The 18,649-nt window shown below is 37.0% G+C and overlaps 1 protein-coding gene across 1 annotated transcript in view; it reads left to right on the forward strand.

The window, feature by feature from the left end:
• The window catches only part of LYPLA1 (lysophospholipase 1), an 18,420-nt gene extending 1,604 nt beyond the window's left edge, over nucleotides 1–16,816 (forward strand). Inside the window, exons 2-9 of the mRNA XM_072411203.1 lie at nucleotides 3,609–3,640; nucleotides 5,306–5,371; nucleotides 5,540–5,587; nucleotides 9,115–9,185; nucleotides 11,486–11,559; nucleotides 12,161–12,262; nucleotides 14,394–14,570; nucleotides 16,332–16,816. Of these exons, the coding sequence (XP_072267304.1) occupies nucleotides 3,609–3,640; nucleotides 5,306–5,371; nucleotides 5,540–5,587; nucleotides 9,115–9,185; nucleotides 11,486–11,559; nucleotides 12,161–12,262; nucleotides 14,394–14,570; nucleotides 16,332–16,382 (621 nt within the window). The 3' untranslated portion in view covers nucleotides 16,383–16,816. The remainder of the gene's footprint in view (nucleotides 1–3,608; nucleotides 3,641–5,305; nucleotides 5,372–5,539; nucleotides 5,588–9,114; nucleotides 9,186–11,485; nucleotides 11,560–12,160; nucleotides 12,263–14,393; nucleotides 14,571–16,331) is intronic.
• Nucleotides 16,817–18,649: the final 1,833 nt, after the last annotated feature.

Here is an 18,649-nt window from a genome sequence, read left to right on the forward strand (position 1 = left end):
TTCCTGAGCTGTCCCGTCCCCCCCATCATTCCTGAGCTGTCCCCCCCCTATAATTTCTGAGCTGACAGCTTTCCTCTGTCACCCATTGCCATGATCACCATGTTGTTAGTTGCTAGTGTTGTTACAATACAACATAGCATCCATGTGCCCTTTAGCATACTCTCTTCCTCGGCCCATTGTGGTCTCCCATCACCATCAACTCCAGTTGTTGCCCCGTACAACATGGCTTCCATCCCCTTTACCATCTGCCCTGCCATCTCCTCTTCCCCAGCTCTACCCCACATTGCCTCCAATCATTGCCACCAACTGCTCGGCAATCTCCTGTGACCCCCCCCCCCCAACTCCTGAACTACCATTCACCCATCAACCTCACCATCTGTACAGAAGACACAGGCATGATTCAGTTTAAATTGTGTTGCTATTATAATCATTGGATATATTCTTTATTCTGATGTATTTCTGTGATATTTAGCATTTGCATAACACTCTATGTTGTTCCTTTTTTTATTTATTTCATTTTCATTCTATGGCGATTCAGTACCTCAACTATATAGTAAATTATGCTTAATATGCCTTTTTCTTTAGTTTATACCCTCTCTCTATATCCCCTGAGGAAGCCATCATTTTGGGGAAATGCGTCAGAAAACTATTGGAGACACTCTAACCCCTTGTGTAGAATCTCTTTAATGTACTTTTTCGTAATGATATAGTGACAAACAGCGTATAACCTTAAGCCAAAAATAATATTAATAAAGCCAAGAAAGCCTGTCTTTTTTTCTCTCTCCTCTCTATTTACACTATTTACCTCAGGCCCGGCTACATATTATCTTGTAACTATAAACTGTAGGGAGCAAAGATTATTTTCTCCACTGTATAGTGTGCAGCCAGAATAAGACCCAACATTTCACAGAAGAAATACTTTGCACTACATACATGTGTAGAGTTGAGGCATAAATGTATTGTGTTAGGTTAATTCTTGTTTTGGTAAAATGAGCACCCCTGCCATGCACCATCACGCAATCACGCAGCTTCAAATGCTTTTACCTGCGGTGCAGTTTTTGCTCCTGGATCAGCACCAGAGCAGCACCCGGGATCGGCCAACCAGCCGCACCACCAGTATGAAAGGGATCTAATAGGTGCACTTTAAATCTACACAAATGCTATTTACATTTGCATGTATTTTCTGTGTCTTTTCAGCTATGACACAATTTCATTTACCTATGGCTTCTTCATTCTGTTTTCCATATTTAAAGTAGGGCAAATACATGTGTTATTAGAGAGACGATTGTATTATCTATAGAATGGGCAGTGCAGGAAAACAGACCCGGGATTGTCTGAAATTGGCAATCCATTCCATCTGTCCTAGATTGCTTTGAGAAGCTTAGTTTTTAACCAAAATCATGAGCAGTTTATTAGTGGAAATGATTTTAGAAGCCATAAGTCTCTGATAGGGCACGGTCACGAGTTACCATCTGTGGATTTCCTGTCTGCTTGTGTTTACCGCAGCAAATTTTATACATAATATCAAGCTGTAGATTTCCTGTCTGCATATGTTTATAATAATCACTGATATTTAACATTATCAAGTTGTAAACTATTGTAGGGCTTCAAATCCTTTTATAGGAAAACTGTTTATTGCACAGTGTTTGTCAGAAGCTTATAATTCTACAAATTCCCATAGATCTCTTAATGATCCATTGAGCTCGAAATGCCAGCCCCTGTGATTTTCATAAAAATGAACAGTGTCAGCGTATGACTACAATGAGGGCACCATATTATAATGGAGCCTTGTGTTACAGAGAAATGCGCATGGAGACATTTTGCTTTTCTAAAAAATAATTGAAATACCCGAACTTTAGGCATTTTACTGAGATGGTGTTTTGCCTGGTAAACTGTCTGCTTTGCTGGTTAAGTGGAAATCATTGCTTTTACAGAATAAAAAGTTGGATACAAGATTTAGGATGCAATGATGCAGAATAATAATATACAATGTAAGGCCATTATTTGTTTTTACATTTGGGGGGCTCCAATTGAAAGCCAGCCTGTGGGGGTTAAAAGCAAATGTTTAAATATTTTTAGGGCTTTGTTTCCGCTAGAACTGTGCACTGTATTTTTTGTTTTAAATGTTGAATGAGCACCCCAATGCACCACATCACACATCAAGGTCTACTTATAAAGCAACAATTCGCCATTCGCTGAAACATTTCCTGATTTAGAATTTTTCAGGTCCATGTGTTTTAATGGCTGTAACGGATTCTGAATGATTCACTGCTTTATAAATAGACCCCATAGTGACGTGAAACCCAGTGCATGCTGTGCTTTATTTGCGATCAATGTTTATCAAGTTTAAATAAAAAAAGAATGAAATACAATAGTAGTAGTCTTCTGCTTTTAGGTTTATTCACAATAGATTACATATTCATACTTCACATTTATATTTTGTACATGCCTAATTTTACATTTTTATATTTTAATCCTCCCAATAAACACATGGTACATGGCACAGATCATTCTTGGGTTGCAACAGTTTTTTGATTTCCTAGTGAACCTGTGATCGGACAATGCACAGTAAAACATTTGCATATCCTGAACAAGCAGTAAAACAAGCCATCTCCTATCTCTGTAGGTATCTGTAATATGGATATTTGTACACCAGAAAAGTATGGAGTAAGCCATTCACAAGTGCATGACAAACTGCACCACAGGTTAACACTTTCCCATGTTGTCCTTGCATTCCAATATGGTTCTTCTTTCCAGTGGAGCAAAAGCAACTGTCTGGCCAGAACATGTCACTTCCAGAAACTGTGCTGCAACACACCTTGTGCACAAATTGTTCCACAGCTGCTCCCATACACTCGAATAGGAGTGGTTGAGAATGCAGTACAACGCTGCGCTTGAGTGGAAGTCTGAAATGGGCCATACTTTTCAATGCACCTCACCTAGACAGCATGCCAGTCTTGCAGGTGTTTCTGAGCTGCTAGAAACAAACTGAAATGGAAATTAGAATCTTGTTTTATGCTTTTTGCAGGTAGTTTAGGCATGGCTTGCTTTAAAACGCTTTAGGCTTAGTCTACACGGACTGTTATCTCAGCGTTTAACCTGAGGCTTTTAAAGCCCTTGTTTGAAATCCCCATGCATTACAATGGGTTAATGTACACCAGGTTTCCTTGAGGCACGTTTATGACATTTAAAAAATTAAAACGCGGGTAAATGCTTTCATTGATTTCAGTGGGATGTTTTCCCGCGTTTTTTAAGCACCTAATATGCAAATTAGTTTTAAACGTGGGAAAACGCATCATAGGCGCTTTCCAGCATTTTAAAACGCTAATAAAAGTGCATAAAAAGGCAAATAAACGCAATTAGAACGTTTACATGCATTTTTAAAAAAACTTCCATGTAGACCCAGCCTCAACTGATTGTTAAAATATGTAAATATTTTAATATATTTATATACGTAGTCTGAAAACAGGTGCACTTTGTTTTGCTAGCAAGTTCGATGTACCAAAGTTCGATGTATTACATGCTGCTGTATATTACAGAATTTTATTATACTATTCGTATACTAAATGTTTTTTGTTTACTGACAAAGACTTGGCTATTTCTTTCAGGTTATATTCCTGCATGGCTTAGGAGATACTGGGTATGTATGTATGTTCTATTGTACCTTTTATTTATGTCTTTATTAATATACTCTGTGTGCCTGGTTACAGAAAAAAGAAAACACCAATAGTATTATATACTGTTCATGCCATAGTTGCTGGTCTGCACTACAATCTGCATTCTGTGTAATTGTGTGGTACCTTCATTCAAAACTGAGGTTTAAAAGCGTCCATATCCTATAAGGAGTTGCAATTTGCTTTAGTGTACATTGTCTGAAGGGGCAAAAAATAGAAAATCCACAATTTTCTGTTTGTAATTGGAACAAGTAGTAAAGGTTTATCTTCCAATGGTGATTCCCTTTTCTAGTAGCAGAGGATTTTCCTCTCTTTTATGAGATTAACTCTTACTTATTGGGGGGAGGGGGAGATTTAACATTTATTTGTTTGTTAGCCTTTCGTGTCTAAAACTGTCCATGTCTAGCCAAAAAGCCATGTTGCTGATAAGGCGTTTGTGGCACCTACCCAACCACATATGGCTTATTTTATACTGTGCCAGGTCCGGACAGGGACAAAGCAAATTAATAATTCTGGTGCAAAATACACCCAAGTTTTCTTATAAATGTGTGCAACCCCTATGCATACACCTCTCTTAGGATATAGTGTGCAGAATTGGCTTTCCAGTTCCATCCATATCTTCTGTGATATCTGCAACTTATCACCAACAAAACTCTGGTTAGCTATGATTAGGGAGGATGGAAAATGTTAACATTACCAGCATACCAGAAAGACTACAGGATATTTTTTTTCTAGGTGCCAAAAACAATCATATAGTGCACCCCCATTATTTGTCCCAATGACTGATGACCTTTTCTGCTATACAGTAATGGTCTTGGAGTTGCTGGGATAAAAAAAATTACTATAGGATATGTTAGCGGAATATTTTAAAACTACTTAGGAATGGCTTTAATCCAGCCCAACATGTATTTATTCTTCAGACAACAGTCACTGTTCTGTCAAGACCTCGGGCATGACATTGCAATCATGATAAACTCCCAAAGTACTATAGCTTAAAAGAATGCTATATTAGTTTTTTTGGCTAATCAGGTGATATTTTATTGAATGATAATTGGCTAAGAATGTGTAGCTAAGAATTTAGCAGAAACCACAGGTTTTCCAACACCATTAGGAATCACATATCCATGGCTGACAGATCCTTAGGCTTCCTATTTTCAATATACCTGGGGGCTATTGACATGCCAAGACTAGCTTACAATTTAAAGTGAAGAGATCAGCACTTGTATTTGCAAGTGTTTCAACACCAGGTGCAGTGTGACAGAATTCTGTTTTCAGGCTCGAGTTTTGTAACTTGAGTCTTAAAATTATTAAAAAATGTTAAGCTGTTCACTCTGCAAGGAATTCACTTAGCTTGGTCATGTAGTGAACATTTAGGATACCCAAATCCGAATGCAAGGTAATGTGTAAACAAAAAAAATGAATTGCTGAAATCAGCTGGGCTTGCAGAGTAACAATTCACTTTAGTTAGTGAACAGGATAAACTCGACCCCAGTGTGTTGGGGGTTTGTACCTCCATACAGAAAGTGAGGTTTTCTTCCACCTTTATACCATCATTATAGGCACCAAAAGCTGATTATCTGGGGCTGCTTTTCCAAACCTCTTACAAACACATGTTTTCTATTTACCATTAGGCATGGCTGGGCAGAAGCAATGGCAAGCATCAGAAGTCCTCATGTGAAGTACATATGTCCTCATGCGTAAGTGTTGTATAATGCTTTTGATTTTATCCACTTGCAACACCTTATCTTCACATGTTTGTAGATTTCACATTACAAAGTATTCATTCAGTAATGAATGTTTCTACTGTATTAAATCATTCAATAATTGTCTAATACATGTGGTTAACTAGAGTTTTCCAATTCCAGGCCCATCATGCCGGTATCATTAAACATGAACATGGCTATGCCATCATGGTAAGTAAATGCTCACTTTTTTGCACTGTTTTACAAGCAATAGTCTCAGGGGCTAATTTTGGTGTAATAGTCATCAGAGAAATATTTGTGTCTTTCCTAGCTCTAAATATATGTGGCTGCTTATAAATGAACCTGTGAAAACACTGAAAATTGTCTTGACGTGTAGTGCAGAGTATACATACACCTTCAGCTATCTGAAAAAATGTTCAGTTCACTTTTTGACTTGTCCCTCACCTCCCTAATGACCACTAAGTGTATAGATAGACTCATTGGTGTAAAGGAAGATTTGACGAGGAAGGGGTAAGCTGGCCACACTTTGACAATGCAGACTATGGTCTACTGGGTTATCCAAACATAAGCTGCAGATTCATGCAAGTGCTTGAAGGTGAATAATTAAAGCTAAACTCCAGCTTTATGGTTATTCTTACATGTTCCCCCTTGACACTCTTGTTTTTTCTCATGTTGCCCATTAGAAGCTACAGCAAGTCAGATTGAGCCCATAATTTCTTAGCTGAAGGACACCCAGCATCATCTAGCTCTTTCCTCCCCTTCTTGGCCCACCACTTTCATTCATTGTATTTCTCTGCATCACGTGGGCACTACCTCATTACCTAGCCCAGTCTCAAGGCCAGTGTAGCCTACCCAGGAACACCCATTGCTCCAGACTGATCATGTATCAACACATTTTGATATTTGATGTAACCACTGTAAAATTGCATATATCTGGTGGCAGTTGTTTTTTTATATATGGGTAACTTTTGAGTGTCTCAAATGGAGTCATGGGAGTTGTGGTAGATAAAGCTAAATGTATAAAGTAACTTTACATTATCGCCCCATAATTACACTACAACATACCCATACAATTTGTATGATTTAATGTGCAGGAAATGGTTTTGTATCAGTGAACCTTAAATAAACAATTGTATTTAACACATGTCTGCTGTCTCTTACTACTGCCATCCACAGCTATGACAGCAGTTTTTACAGCACTACTACTAGGACTTGTTTTGTCATTTCTCTTCTAGAAAGTAGGCCAAGTATTAGTGATCCTTTCTTTTGGCTAGCTTAGCAGGTGTTGCCATATGCCGCTATATTAGCTTGGCCGTCACTGTGCTGCCTGTCATAGAAAACGCATCTGCCCGACAGAAAAATAATTACTGTGTGTGACCTCTAGTCAGAGCTTCCATATTCTGTCCTTTGTAATATTCACAACTTGTTTTTTATATAAGGAATTTAAACAGTCCTGCATAAACAATTATTTTCTTAAATTAAATCACCGGTTAAAGCATGCGTCATTGCCCTTTATTTTTTGTTCTGCTAAAGGCAGAACCAACAGCAAATGTTAGTATAGAAGAGACAACAAGGAATTAGAGAAAAGGGCTTGGTCACAGAGTATTTGCAGAACTGGTTACAAGGACTGCTGCAGTCGGCACATGTGTTTTGTGTCTAAATAGTACAAAATTTGTAACATTTAGATAATGCAGCATTTACCTATGTCACCTTATTAGCATTATAACATATTATTCAATTTCTGGAAACCTTAAAAAACATATACATTCCCAAATATCTACATAAATAACAAATGCTTCATACAAACATAGAAAACAAAAAACTGTGCCCTGCTGTGTTTCCATATTATACCAAATTTATATCAGAATATTTTCATAATTTCTACTAAATGCCTCTGGAAAAATTCCTCCCTTAAATTTTTTTTTTTTTTTAGTAAATTGGGACAAGTTTTTGGAAGCATAAAGTTTACCTATTAAAGTGTACCTAAACTCAGAATTTTCACTTTACGTAAAAAAGTTGACAACCCTTTTATCTAAACTAAAAATTCTGTTTGTTTTGTTTTTTTTTTAAGTGCAACACCCATTTTTTAATGTGTGTAAAGTGTGTTTTTTTTTTTTTTGGGCAGTTTTAAGTTTACTTACTCTTTAACATCGATTTGATTGAACATCCATAATCGTAAAAAGCCATTGTGTCAATATTAGTTTTTTGATAACTAGCAGACGTATCTTCCATTTGGTAAGCCCACCAGAATGTTCTTTTCCTCATGGTGCCTGGAATTTTCACTTCTAAAGCAGGGGTGTCAAACTAAAATACACAGAGGGCCAGAAATAAAAACTTAGACAATACTTACGCCAGAGTTTTATGTACCATTATCGGATGTACCTATCACCCTGTATGCTGTGTTTGAGATGTTTTGCTGTATAAGCCTGGTTGTCTTTGTATGTGAAAATGTTCAATAAAAATTCAGTTTCAAAAAAAAAAAACTTGGACAAAGTCGCGGGCCAACCTTGAAATTTATTGGCAAAATTAAGGAAGTTTTTCCTTCTCATTAGACATAAAACCTTTTTTATATGGAAAGAGAGGTTTTGATTCACATTCAATCTGGAACAAGCCTATATTAGAGAATTGTTTTTTAAATTTTATTATTTATGCCTCTTTCCTTGTTTGTAGCCTTCTGAGTTAAATTTCAATGGCAACCTTTTTGCACAGGCAAAAAATAACAATTTTCTTCTATGAAAATCCAACCATTCAAGTCCATGCCTTGGAGTGTCAAGAAAAGTACAGCTGAGGGGGACTGCTGGAAATGCCAGACGCGGCCAATGCGGGGGCTGGAACTCTCTCTTCATTGAAATAGCGCTTCTACAAAAATTCCCGGCATTACTTGCTTCTATAAAACAGTCCAAAACAGGGCCACGCATAGGCAGAGAGCCCGCTGATCTATTGACGCGAGTAATGCTTGGAACTGTAGTAGCGTCGCTATTTCAATGCAGCGGAGGGACAGCTGCAGTCTATATTTAGGTTTCTTTTGAGGGCCAAAAAAAACCCCACTGGGGGCCAGATTTGGCCCTCGTGCCAGAGTTTGAGACCCCTGTTCTAAAGTGACAGGACAGGCTGCACTCAGGTTTTTAGCTTGTTCTTCCATGGTCTTTTGAATTTTAGAATTCTTTTGATAATAGAACTTTTTATAAGTCAGGTATTTATCATTCACCCACTGATGGGTACTCAGTAGGAATATAAAGGAATATTGAATGACAATCTGTCCTTTTGGAGAAATTGATTGTATTTTTAAATATCTTGTTTTTGATACTTTGATACTTTCACCACAGTGATTTAAAAAAAAAAAAAAAAAGACTTTACACGTGCCACTTATTACCGAAGGTTGTAGAACTCCCAGTTAGCTTTTGTCCTCCCTCTTGTAGCCCTGTCATGAGACCTTAACTATATCTACTTCCCTCTAATTAATTTTTAAAAGACATTGTAATTAAAAATTCATAGTGTCCACAGGGCAAAGCAGGCTTAGCGTTGTCTGGTAACTACATAAATAATGGTTCCTCAAGGCTTTAAGAGTGACATAATGCTGCATGGCAATGTTAATGTAGCTTTCGGCTAAGATGTATGCAGCTATGTCAGGAAGTGTTTTGATAAACTAGTTCCATATTTTACACAAATATATGAATAATAAAATAATTATTCCTAAGACATAATTCCTTAATGACCTGTGCTTATTATCTTTTTAGGTTTGACATAATTGGATTGTCTCCAGATGCTCAGGAGGATGATGCTGGCATCAAGCAGGCTGCCGAGAACAGTAGGCATTTCTTATTTTACTGCTTTCTAAAAGACAACAGGAAATGCTACAACATAACAACTTTGTTATTTAAATTACTGTTAAATTCTTTATTTAAAACAGATGTCTTACTTAATAGTATGTCAAAAATGTCATGTAGTGGTGTATCAAATTAGGTTAGTTTTTTTTTTTTTTTTTTTTTTTTTTTTATACTGTTCTGCGTAGTACTTGGGGTTATGGCAGGATTAGGGGATGGTGAAACAGAGGACGGCTCAGCACAATTCTGTTTGCTGATCTGGCCACCAACAAGTGATATAGGGCAGTGGTCCCCAACCTTTTGCCGCTTGCGTACCACTGAACCTGCACAGTCCAGAGTCCTGTGTTGGGGGAGTGAAGATGATTTTACTTTCTGTCCTACATCGCTATAAAGAATATGATATGGGTCACTTTGGCCAAAATGGAAAACTTGGTCAACTTTTAACTATATTCCTGGTATACCTTAATCCAGAAGGTAACCATGTTTCATTTTTCATAAAGTAGAAAGCTTCAAGTAAGGATTACATGGTTTGCATAAAATCTCAATGGTTACCTTACCAGCAGTAAGGTCCCTCATTCCATGGATTCACAGATTTATTGAAATTAAGACCCACAGGTCTGAATCAGAATTTGTTTAAGGCATTTGTCCGGAGTCCTGTGTCACTCAAAGGGGAAGAAACTTCTCCCTGAGTGACTTCATAATGCTAGAACCCATTCACTCTTCCATCCCAGGCTCAGACACAACCCGCCCACCACCCTGAGCCTGTCATAAGTAAGAAAGACGTGGTCTGCGGCTCTGGCCGGTCTGACCCCACTGGGGATGCACCAGCCAGAGCCGCAGATCTCCGTACTCTTCCCGCTTACCTGTTAGACTGGGGGTTGTGGACCTCTGATATAGGGAGTACTCGCCGCCGATCACTTTTGGGTCAGGGTTGTCTGTTTATGGCTTCTGGCATCCAAAATGTAAGGCTATTGAGTACAATAGTTTCCTTGGGTAATAGATCCCTGATCTCTATGTAAAGAGGACCAGTTTGCTTTATACTACTACAAAGGTGTTTGTCAGTCCCTTGTAATAGTAAAAAATGACAATCAAAAAGTAAAATAAACATAAGTAAAGATGCATACCTCTAGGACATGTGTATATCATTATCTTTTGCTTCACGCATAATGGGTGTTACAATGCATACTGAAGTAAGACTATTGCTTTTAGGGCTTCATTACTGTTAAATCATCTATGCATAATAATGAAATTTTTCGCCATTTCATGCAGTTTTAGAGACCTTTGGTATCTGTTTACTCCTTTAATACTTTTAATTTTGCAAAAAAAAAGTAAATTGTAATTGTGTGCACTAAAATTAGTCTTACATTTTCAGTAAAAATGACTTAAGATTGAGCAACAGTTGTGCAAATATCATACAACTACAGTTAGTCCCCGGGTTACATATGAGATAGGTACTGTAGATTGGTTCTTAAGTTGAATTTGTGTGTTAGTCAGAACAGGTACATTATTTTATTAAATGCAATTAGGTGCAAATGGGCAATTACAGGTTCTTTGCTTTTAGAAAATGTTTGGGGTTTTGAGTGATTTTCAGTCCTGAATGCCTATATTACTGTGTGTGTTTTGAAAGAATGAGATGCTTTTAGTTTGTTTTTCTATGGAGACATGTAATGTTCAGGAAAGTAACACTTCAGTATGATCTTTATATAGTCCTAAGGCAACCAATAAATCTTATGAAGCCAAGGATGGCATTAGGCCAGTATGCCTATTCTAAGGAAAAATAAAACAAACTGGTCCTTTGTTTCCACCATTATTTTCTGGCCTCCAGGACAAAAAGTGAGAGGAAATCACCTCAACAGGAATGTGATTCTTCAAGGCTCTAATCATTCCCTAGCCTGTCTAATTTCCAAAACAAAAAAGAAAAAAAACTTTCCAGTTCTGTATGGAGTCCGTTCTCTATTCTAAAACTAAAAAGAATCAAGTGGGGTAACCGAGTGGACATGCAGAATGTCCCTCAGTCTAACTTCCAACTTGTAATAGGGAGTTTGCCTTTTTCTGAAGTCTTAAATGGCATTCTTTATTCTATAATGTAGGGTTAATCTGCTACAGTCAATCTCCGTGCTACCTCAGTGCTTATCAACCTACTGATTCTATGTAAAATGGCATAAAGAGTGACCAAACAAATGACTGGTGCAACCAAGACAAATGCTATAGCTGCTCACATGGTAGTATTACTATGAAACAAAACCTCTGCCGCAGAGACCTTAACAACTGGTTTTCTTTTCAGTTAAAGCAATTATAGACCAAGAAGTAAAGAATGGTATACCTTCAAATAGAATCATTTTAGGAGGATTTTCTCAGGTGAGTTATTTGTAATATACTTTTCAGCTTTTACATACAGTGCTGTAAATCTGTTTCTCAAAACCGCAGCAGTCTTTTCTTTGTTGCTGTTTTAAGGCTGGGTCTACATGGGTCTAAAAAAAGAAATGCATGTAAACGTTCCTATGCACTTTTATTAGCGTTTTAAAGCTTGCTTTTAAAACGCTGGAAATTGCCTATGCCGAGTTTTCCCGCGTTTTTAACGTGTTTTCCAAGCAACGTTATAGATAAAGCTCATAAACGTTCCTCAAGGAAATGTCCTGTTGTAGATTGACGAATTGGCATGCATGGGCATTTCAAACATGGGCTTTAAAAGCCTCAGGTTAAACGCTAGGGAAAACGTCCGTGTAGACTAAGCCTTAGTTACATAAAGAGTCTAGTGGTGCAGTATGCCTATTTACAGTAACTGTCATTAATTGATAAATTAGTAATAAAATGTGAATCATCTTATTGCTTGTTTAGAAAATGCTAAAATGTGTCCTGAGTAATGCTGACACTTTACATGGGAAGTCTGTATTACCCCAATAAACAACCCTGTAATATGGGATCTGTTTTTGTAAACTGCTTTTTTTATTCCCTACAGGGAGGAGCCCTGTCACTGTACACTGCTCTGACAACAAGCCAGAAATTAGCCGGTGTTGTCGCCCTAAGCTGTTGGCTTCCATTAAGAACCTCCTTTCCCCAGGTAAGGTATCAAGTTATGTATAGCTTGACTACATATAACAAGTAAACAATCCATTTTAGGTGGTTTTGTTGAATTGGCATTTACAAGCAAAACATAAAAGGTGAATGGTTTATTTAAATTTGATTGAATTTTCCTCCAGGACTGGCAGTGTCTTTTTAATAAAATAACTAGCTGATTACCCGGCATTGCCCCGGTATTTATTTATTGCAGTCTTATAATATACAGAAAAATAAATCAAATAAAGCTAAAGTGGTAAATCAAAGAAATGTTTTTGTTTTTTTTTACAGGTTTTTTAAGTATAAGTACAATATACAATTACATTAACCAAATTAATGGCATATTTTTCAACGCCTGTTTTAAATGTTTTATTAGGAACATTGTGCTCATGAAATATCCTTTGTAACTTTAAGACCATCTGAAATTTTGTACCCAAGATGTAGGTGCACCTCTGGTCAGTTTCTGTTAGTTTGTTTTCAATAAAATATAGTTGTAGAAATTTTGGTGGTTGATCTGGCAGCGGAAGTAACAATCCCGCTTTATGGTAAATTTGCCCTTGCACTGTAAATGTGGATGGAAATCCAGGCTGTTGAACAACTGATGTGGTGCCGAATGATGTCATTTGGAAACATGAGTTGTATTTTCTGATGTTATTAAGAAAATGCTTTGACTCTGAGGTATTTGTTGATGTGTAATTCCAAAGTTCTTGTGGTGTTTCCAGTTGGCAGAGTTTGACTTTCCCTTTTTTGCAGCAAATACCAGGAGACTCAGATTTAAACTTTTTGGCTTGACAGTAACTACAAAGCATTTCCATTTTTCCGATGGTAACACTTGCATGCTGCGAGTAGTCTTTATGTGGAATCCTTCCAATGCTAAGCTAAAATGTTGTGCAGTCTGTGATCATCTGGCTCTTTCTCTCATTTCGTGTAGTCGGCTCTCACGCTGTTGTACTGTCTCTGAAGCTCTAAATTTAGTAGCTCTTTCTCTCATTTCGTGTACTCGGGTCTCATGCTGTTGTACTGTTTCTGAAGGTCTGGATGTAGTAGCTCTATCTCTTTTATCCTGTAGTCGGTCTCACGCTGTTGTACTGTCTCTGAAGCTCTAGATGTAGTAGCTCTCTCGCGCAGCATGGCAAGTTTTCTATTCCAGTTCTTGGGATTTTGTTGTCTACAGTTTCATTTTTTTTTTGCTTTTGATTGCACTGGACCAATTGCCTTTTGTTTTCTCGAAGGCATTATTACAGGCCAGAAATTTGTAAACAAGTCCAAAAAAAAAAGTATGTAAGCAAAAGGCACTCAGTCACTGAGCCACAAACACGCCTCTGACATATACCACAGCGCTGCACTTAGTGGTGCACTCACATGAGTCTGATTCATATGTCTAGCAAGTTTGGTTGAAATGTCTCCATGCGTTTTCGAGTGCTGGTGGAACATTATATATATATATATATATATATATATATATATATATATATATATATATGTGTGTGTATTTCCTATTTAGTGCTGTGGACTTACAAATAATGAGCGTTTACTATGAAATTGTTAAATGAATTGGTTGTATTTTTATATGTATGGGCCCTTGTTAGGTGTAGATTGCTATAGTGTGTGATTGTTATGATGGCTGAAGCAAGCAAGAAAAGAGTATGGACATTTTTTTAATGTGTATGAATACTAGATTGTAAGCTCTTCGGGGCAGGGTCCTCTCCTCCTGTATCACTGTCTGTATTAGTCTGTCATTTGCAATCCCTATTTAATGTACAGCGCTGCGTAATATGTTGGCGCTATATAAATCCTGTTTAATAATAATAATAATAATAATAATAATAATAGGGGTGGGACTTTTATTTAGCCACCTTTTTTAACAAAAATGGAAATGGCAACTGATAAAATCATTTTTAGTATGCTAAAATGTTTCCTTTCTGTTCTTTGTGTTATTGTACATACAAATAGGGTATATTTCTGTTAGCTCTGTTATTAAAAACATTTTTTTCTAACAAATGAGTACAATATTTGAGATGTGGTACACAAGTAAAGAAAACAAAAAACAAGCAAGCATGAAAACAAAGTTATGTACATGAAGCCAGCACCATACTAATAAATGATGATTTATTTGGTTTACCTTTTGTTTTCAGGCTGCTGCTAATAGTGCCAACAAAGATGTGTGTGTTCTCCAGTGCCATGGAGAAAGTGATCCACTAGTTCCGCTCATGTTCGGATCTCTCACATCAGAAAAGCTAAAGTCTATAATAAATTCATCAAATGTCAATTTCAAGACCTATCCGGGTTTGGCACACAGCTCATGCAATCAGGTGAATCATGTTTTCCCTATTTATTTACTGATATTAGCTTGTTTCATCATAATATAAAATGAAGTTGATTTGAAATATCTGAGAATGTTTTTATTATCACCTATATACATTTAGTTTGTATGATGCATTTTAGTGTTTATGGTACAGCTCTACATGTTATATACTTTTATGTTCTCAATTTGTTTCACAAGCCAAATGTACTTTTACACTTCATTAGAACTGTTTCCTTTCATGTCTGAATACAGCTAGTGAGTGGGTCAATAAAATGTCACTATGTGACACCCAAAGTAGGAAGAACAATGGATGTCAGTCTACATTTTCTAGCATCCTTACATTACAGTAAAAAACATATCTACATGAAATGGGGCAGAACTTGTAATCACAGGAAGTAGGTGGGTAGCAAATATAAGACCTCTATCAAAAAACTGAAAGATGAAAAGTCAGGGTTACAGGATTGAGGCACAGATACAGCCAAACACATCTACACAATCGGTAGCTGTTTGAAAAAATTAAGTTCCATTTCAGGGACCATTTTAGTGTTCTTACTTGTTTGCGCCATAGGTAGCTAGTAAACCCTACAATTGAGCAATGCTGCCACCACCTACTATGTCAAAAAAAGAACAAAAAACTCAACCATTAGTTTGAAAGTTAACCAGTTTTAGGCAGTAAAATCGCTAATGTGAACTAAGCCTTTTACAGTAAACCCTTCATTTTGGTACTCCTGGGCTCTGCTGTGAGTAGCAAACAGCCACTAGTGTACTACAGCTCCGTGACCCTCATCTCGCCATGATGAAAACATTAAAGCAAGCTTACAGTGAGAAGCTGGAGCTTGTCTCATTGACTACTCCCTGAAGATGGGGGGTGGAAAAGGTAAAGTATAGGTCTTCCTGTTTCTACCAGAAGTGGTGGCAGGCTACCCATACTTGCTGACTGCTCTCTACACAAAACATAGTCTGTTCACTGACAGCTGGGTGAAAAGTTCTGGATGGTGTGCCTGGATAAAGTGGTCAGGGAAGAACACTGGTTCTGTTACAGTTTGTTTTTAAAATTGTCTTTTAATTACTTTAATATCTATCCACCACCATATATATTCCAGTGGCTTTAGGCTTGTTATGCGAATATGCTGTAGGCAGATTGGCATAACCAGGCAACACACTATTCCATAAAAGGCAGAACAATTCTACTTTGGGCTCTGGGTTGCTTTGATTGTAAACACTTTGAAGAGACCTGTATTATGGATCTTGCTAAATGACTACAGGGAACTCTGGAAGGCAAGCTTTGTCATAGCAAAAAAAAGAATGCTGGCTGGTCAAATTGCATAGCGTTCTCCCCCAATTTTTTTTTTCTTTTCAGCTGGGTGGGGAGAAGCTGTAGATGGTTGGACAAAAAATGGAATGAGTAACACATGTTAAATTTAATGTTATAAGTTGGTGTTGTCACAGGAATCCATTAACCCCTATAAATGAGTCCGCTTTCTATCATCCACCCCCCCCCCCCCCCATAGTTTGTTCCAACTTTGTATTGCCCACCCCTTTTTATGCCTCCTTTTTCCATCTATGTATAATGCCCCAGCTGTCCAGAGCCTTTATTTTGTGACCCAACTTTTAATAACCATTTAAAAACACAGTGGTTACTAAAAGGTGCTGGCTGCCGCACCTGGAAGAACACTAGGCACAAAAATCCTAATTAGAAAAAGTTGTAGAGCAATGACATTTGACTAGTTTATTCACTAAATGTTAAATGTATTTTCCTTTGTTTCAGGAAATGTCTGACATCAAGCAATTCATCGAGAAGCAGCTACCTCCAAGTTAACTATCACTTCTTCTGCCTTTTAAAATATGCACCAGCAGCAGTCACGATGCTCCTCTATTCTTCAGTTAGGAACCTAATAGTTATACAGATAAGATGCAGTCATAAGATTTGGGATAATCAATATGATTACAAAGGATTTGCTGATTCAATTTTGGTCAACTCTAGGATATTAAAAGCCACAATATAAAAATGTAGGTGACTGATTGCTATATTATTTATAGCATTGTAAGGGCTATTTCATGATATGGTAGCAGAGGACTCAGAATACTGTTGACAGATGGTCGGTCTATACATATGTATAGTATAACACAAACCTCTAGTCTTTTTTCCATTTTTTTTTTGTTCATGTAGTGCTTACAAAATGCAGTACATCTTGTTCATCTTTTCTAACCTGTTGTATGTTTCTACAATAAAGTTATATAAAAAGTTTAAAATGTATGGTTATTGCAACGAAGACTAAAGTTTATTGGAATTCCTAGGCGGTATTTTGGCAAGCTGAAGATTAACTGTGGTTTTATAGTTTACCAGCTACAGTACTAGATTTACCCATACTATTGTGTTGGTCTTCCATTTAGTACACCATAGAATTACTAACAAAATGGAAACATTGATGGATCATTTTGATAGCTGCAGCTTTGTAGTGAGAAGTGATTGTGATGTGATTTATTAGAGGTTGCATGGACAATGGTTAGAAACCATTTCTGTGCAAGTCACATTCTCTTCATCAAGCAAATTTGTTGCGAAAATGTTAAAGCAATTCTTGCATTAAAAAGTGAACAGAAAAAGTTTTGTTTAGATTGCTAAAACCTTGAGATGACAGATGGCATTTGAGAAATGTCTCACTGTACAAGTAATGAAAGCTTCAGGTGTTCCAAGAGTATGAGCCAAATGTAAGGATTTGGGTCCAGGTTTAAAATCATTACCTAGAATGTAATACATTAATAGTCTGCATTGGGCTTACCATTCATTAGTTTTATGTCCCACTTGTTTGGATTACTTTATTAATAACTTTCTAAGACTTTTAGAAGTAAACTGCATTGTAACTTTTACAGATTTTATCTGAATATATAAATTATAATTGATTCTTGATGCATGTGCTAGACTCGAGAGGTTAAATAAAAACTACTGTATGGCCTAGTTCTCATTCTCTCTCTGGCTGCATAGCATGAAGCTTAGGACATAGGGCAGTGCAGCAGTCTGTTGAAATTGAAGCCAATTGAAAGCTTTGGGAACATGTTTTAGAGGCTTTGGAGCAGGTGTTTGAGGCCAGAGCCCCAAGAAAGATATGTGCATAACCTAAACTATGCAGTTTGTCAGTTAACGTATGGGCCAGAACAGTGCTGCTCAGCTGTGGTATTGTTAGAAGTAATAGTGAATGTTTTGCAGCTCTCCCTACCTATCATAGGGAAGACATGCATTATATGTTGATATTGAGGACCAGAACTGAACCAGCAAGGCAGAAACCATATTAAATAGCTTTCTTTCTTATTATGCATATACTGCCTGCAGTCAAGAACAGTAAGATAGAAAAAACACATTTTTAGGTATTATAGTGCTAGATCTGTATCTAAAAATAGATTCTTCAAGGGATGTGTCACACCATTTTTTTTTTGTTTGTTTTTTTTTATTCTTCAGATTAAAAAAAAAATCTACCGTTGTCTGTTACCCACCATGTAGATGGTTATTGCAGCAATAAAAACAAATATAAACTTATAAACTCTACTTAAGGATCTTTGATCTTGACCTCCTAAGGTTCACATTTTTATATCATTGGGTGTATGATTCACCTCCCACTATTTTTTGTTTGGATCAACCAACCAAACATCTGTTTTAAAAGCATGCAAGAAGAAGTGCAGACATACAAATGTTGCATTGTTAATCAATACTTATTTTATTCTCCCTGCTAAGATGTTAAAATGTGATTGTTACTATGAATATAAAATGTGTTTCAGCCTTCTGATAATAGTATTTGGCCAATTTTTTCCTGACCATAATCAAACTAGGGCTGGTTTTAGTTTTAGGTAGCACAACTGCAATCATTTCACATAGTCGGGGCCAGTGACTCAGTTTTACGGCGCACAGCCAACTACAGGTAAATACAACTATTTACAGTGCATGTTGTTGGTAGGAACACAGCTGTGTGAATAGATTATATGTGCCCATCAGCTTTACATCACATTTGGTCTGTTAAGTCACTTAAAACGACCCAAATGTAAACTGGCTGACATATTGCTGTATATGAACCACATTTGGGAATAGTACCAATA

The sequence above is a fragment of the Pyxicephalus adspersus genome, chromosome 5 (assembly GCF_032062135.1).
Source record: "Pyxicephalus adspersus chromosome 5, UCB_Pads_2.0, whole genome shotgun sequence".
Classification (NCBI taxonomy): Eukaryota; Metazoa; Chordata; class Amphibia; order Anura; family Pyxicephalidae; genus Pyxicephalus; species Pyxicephalus adspersus.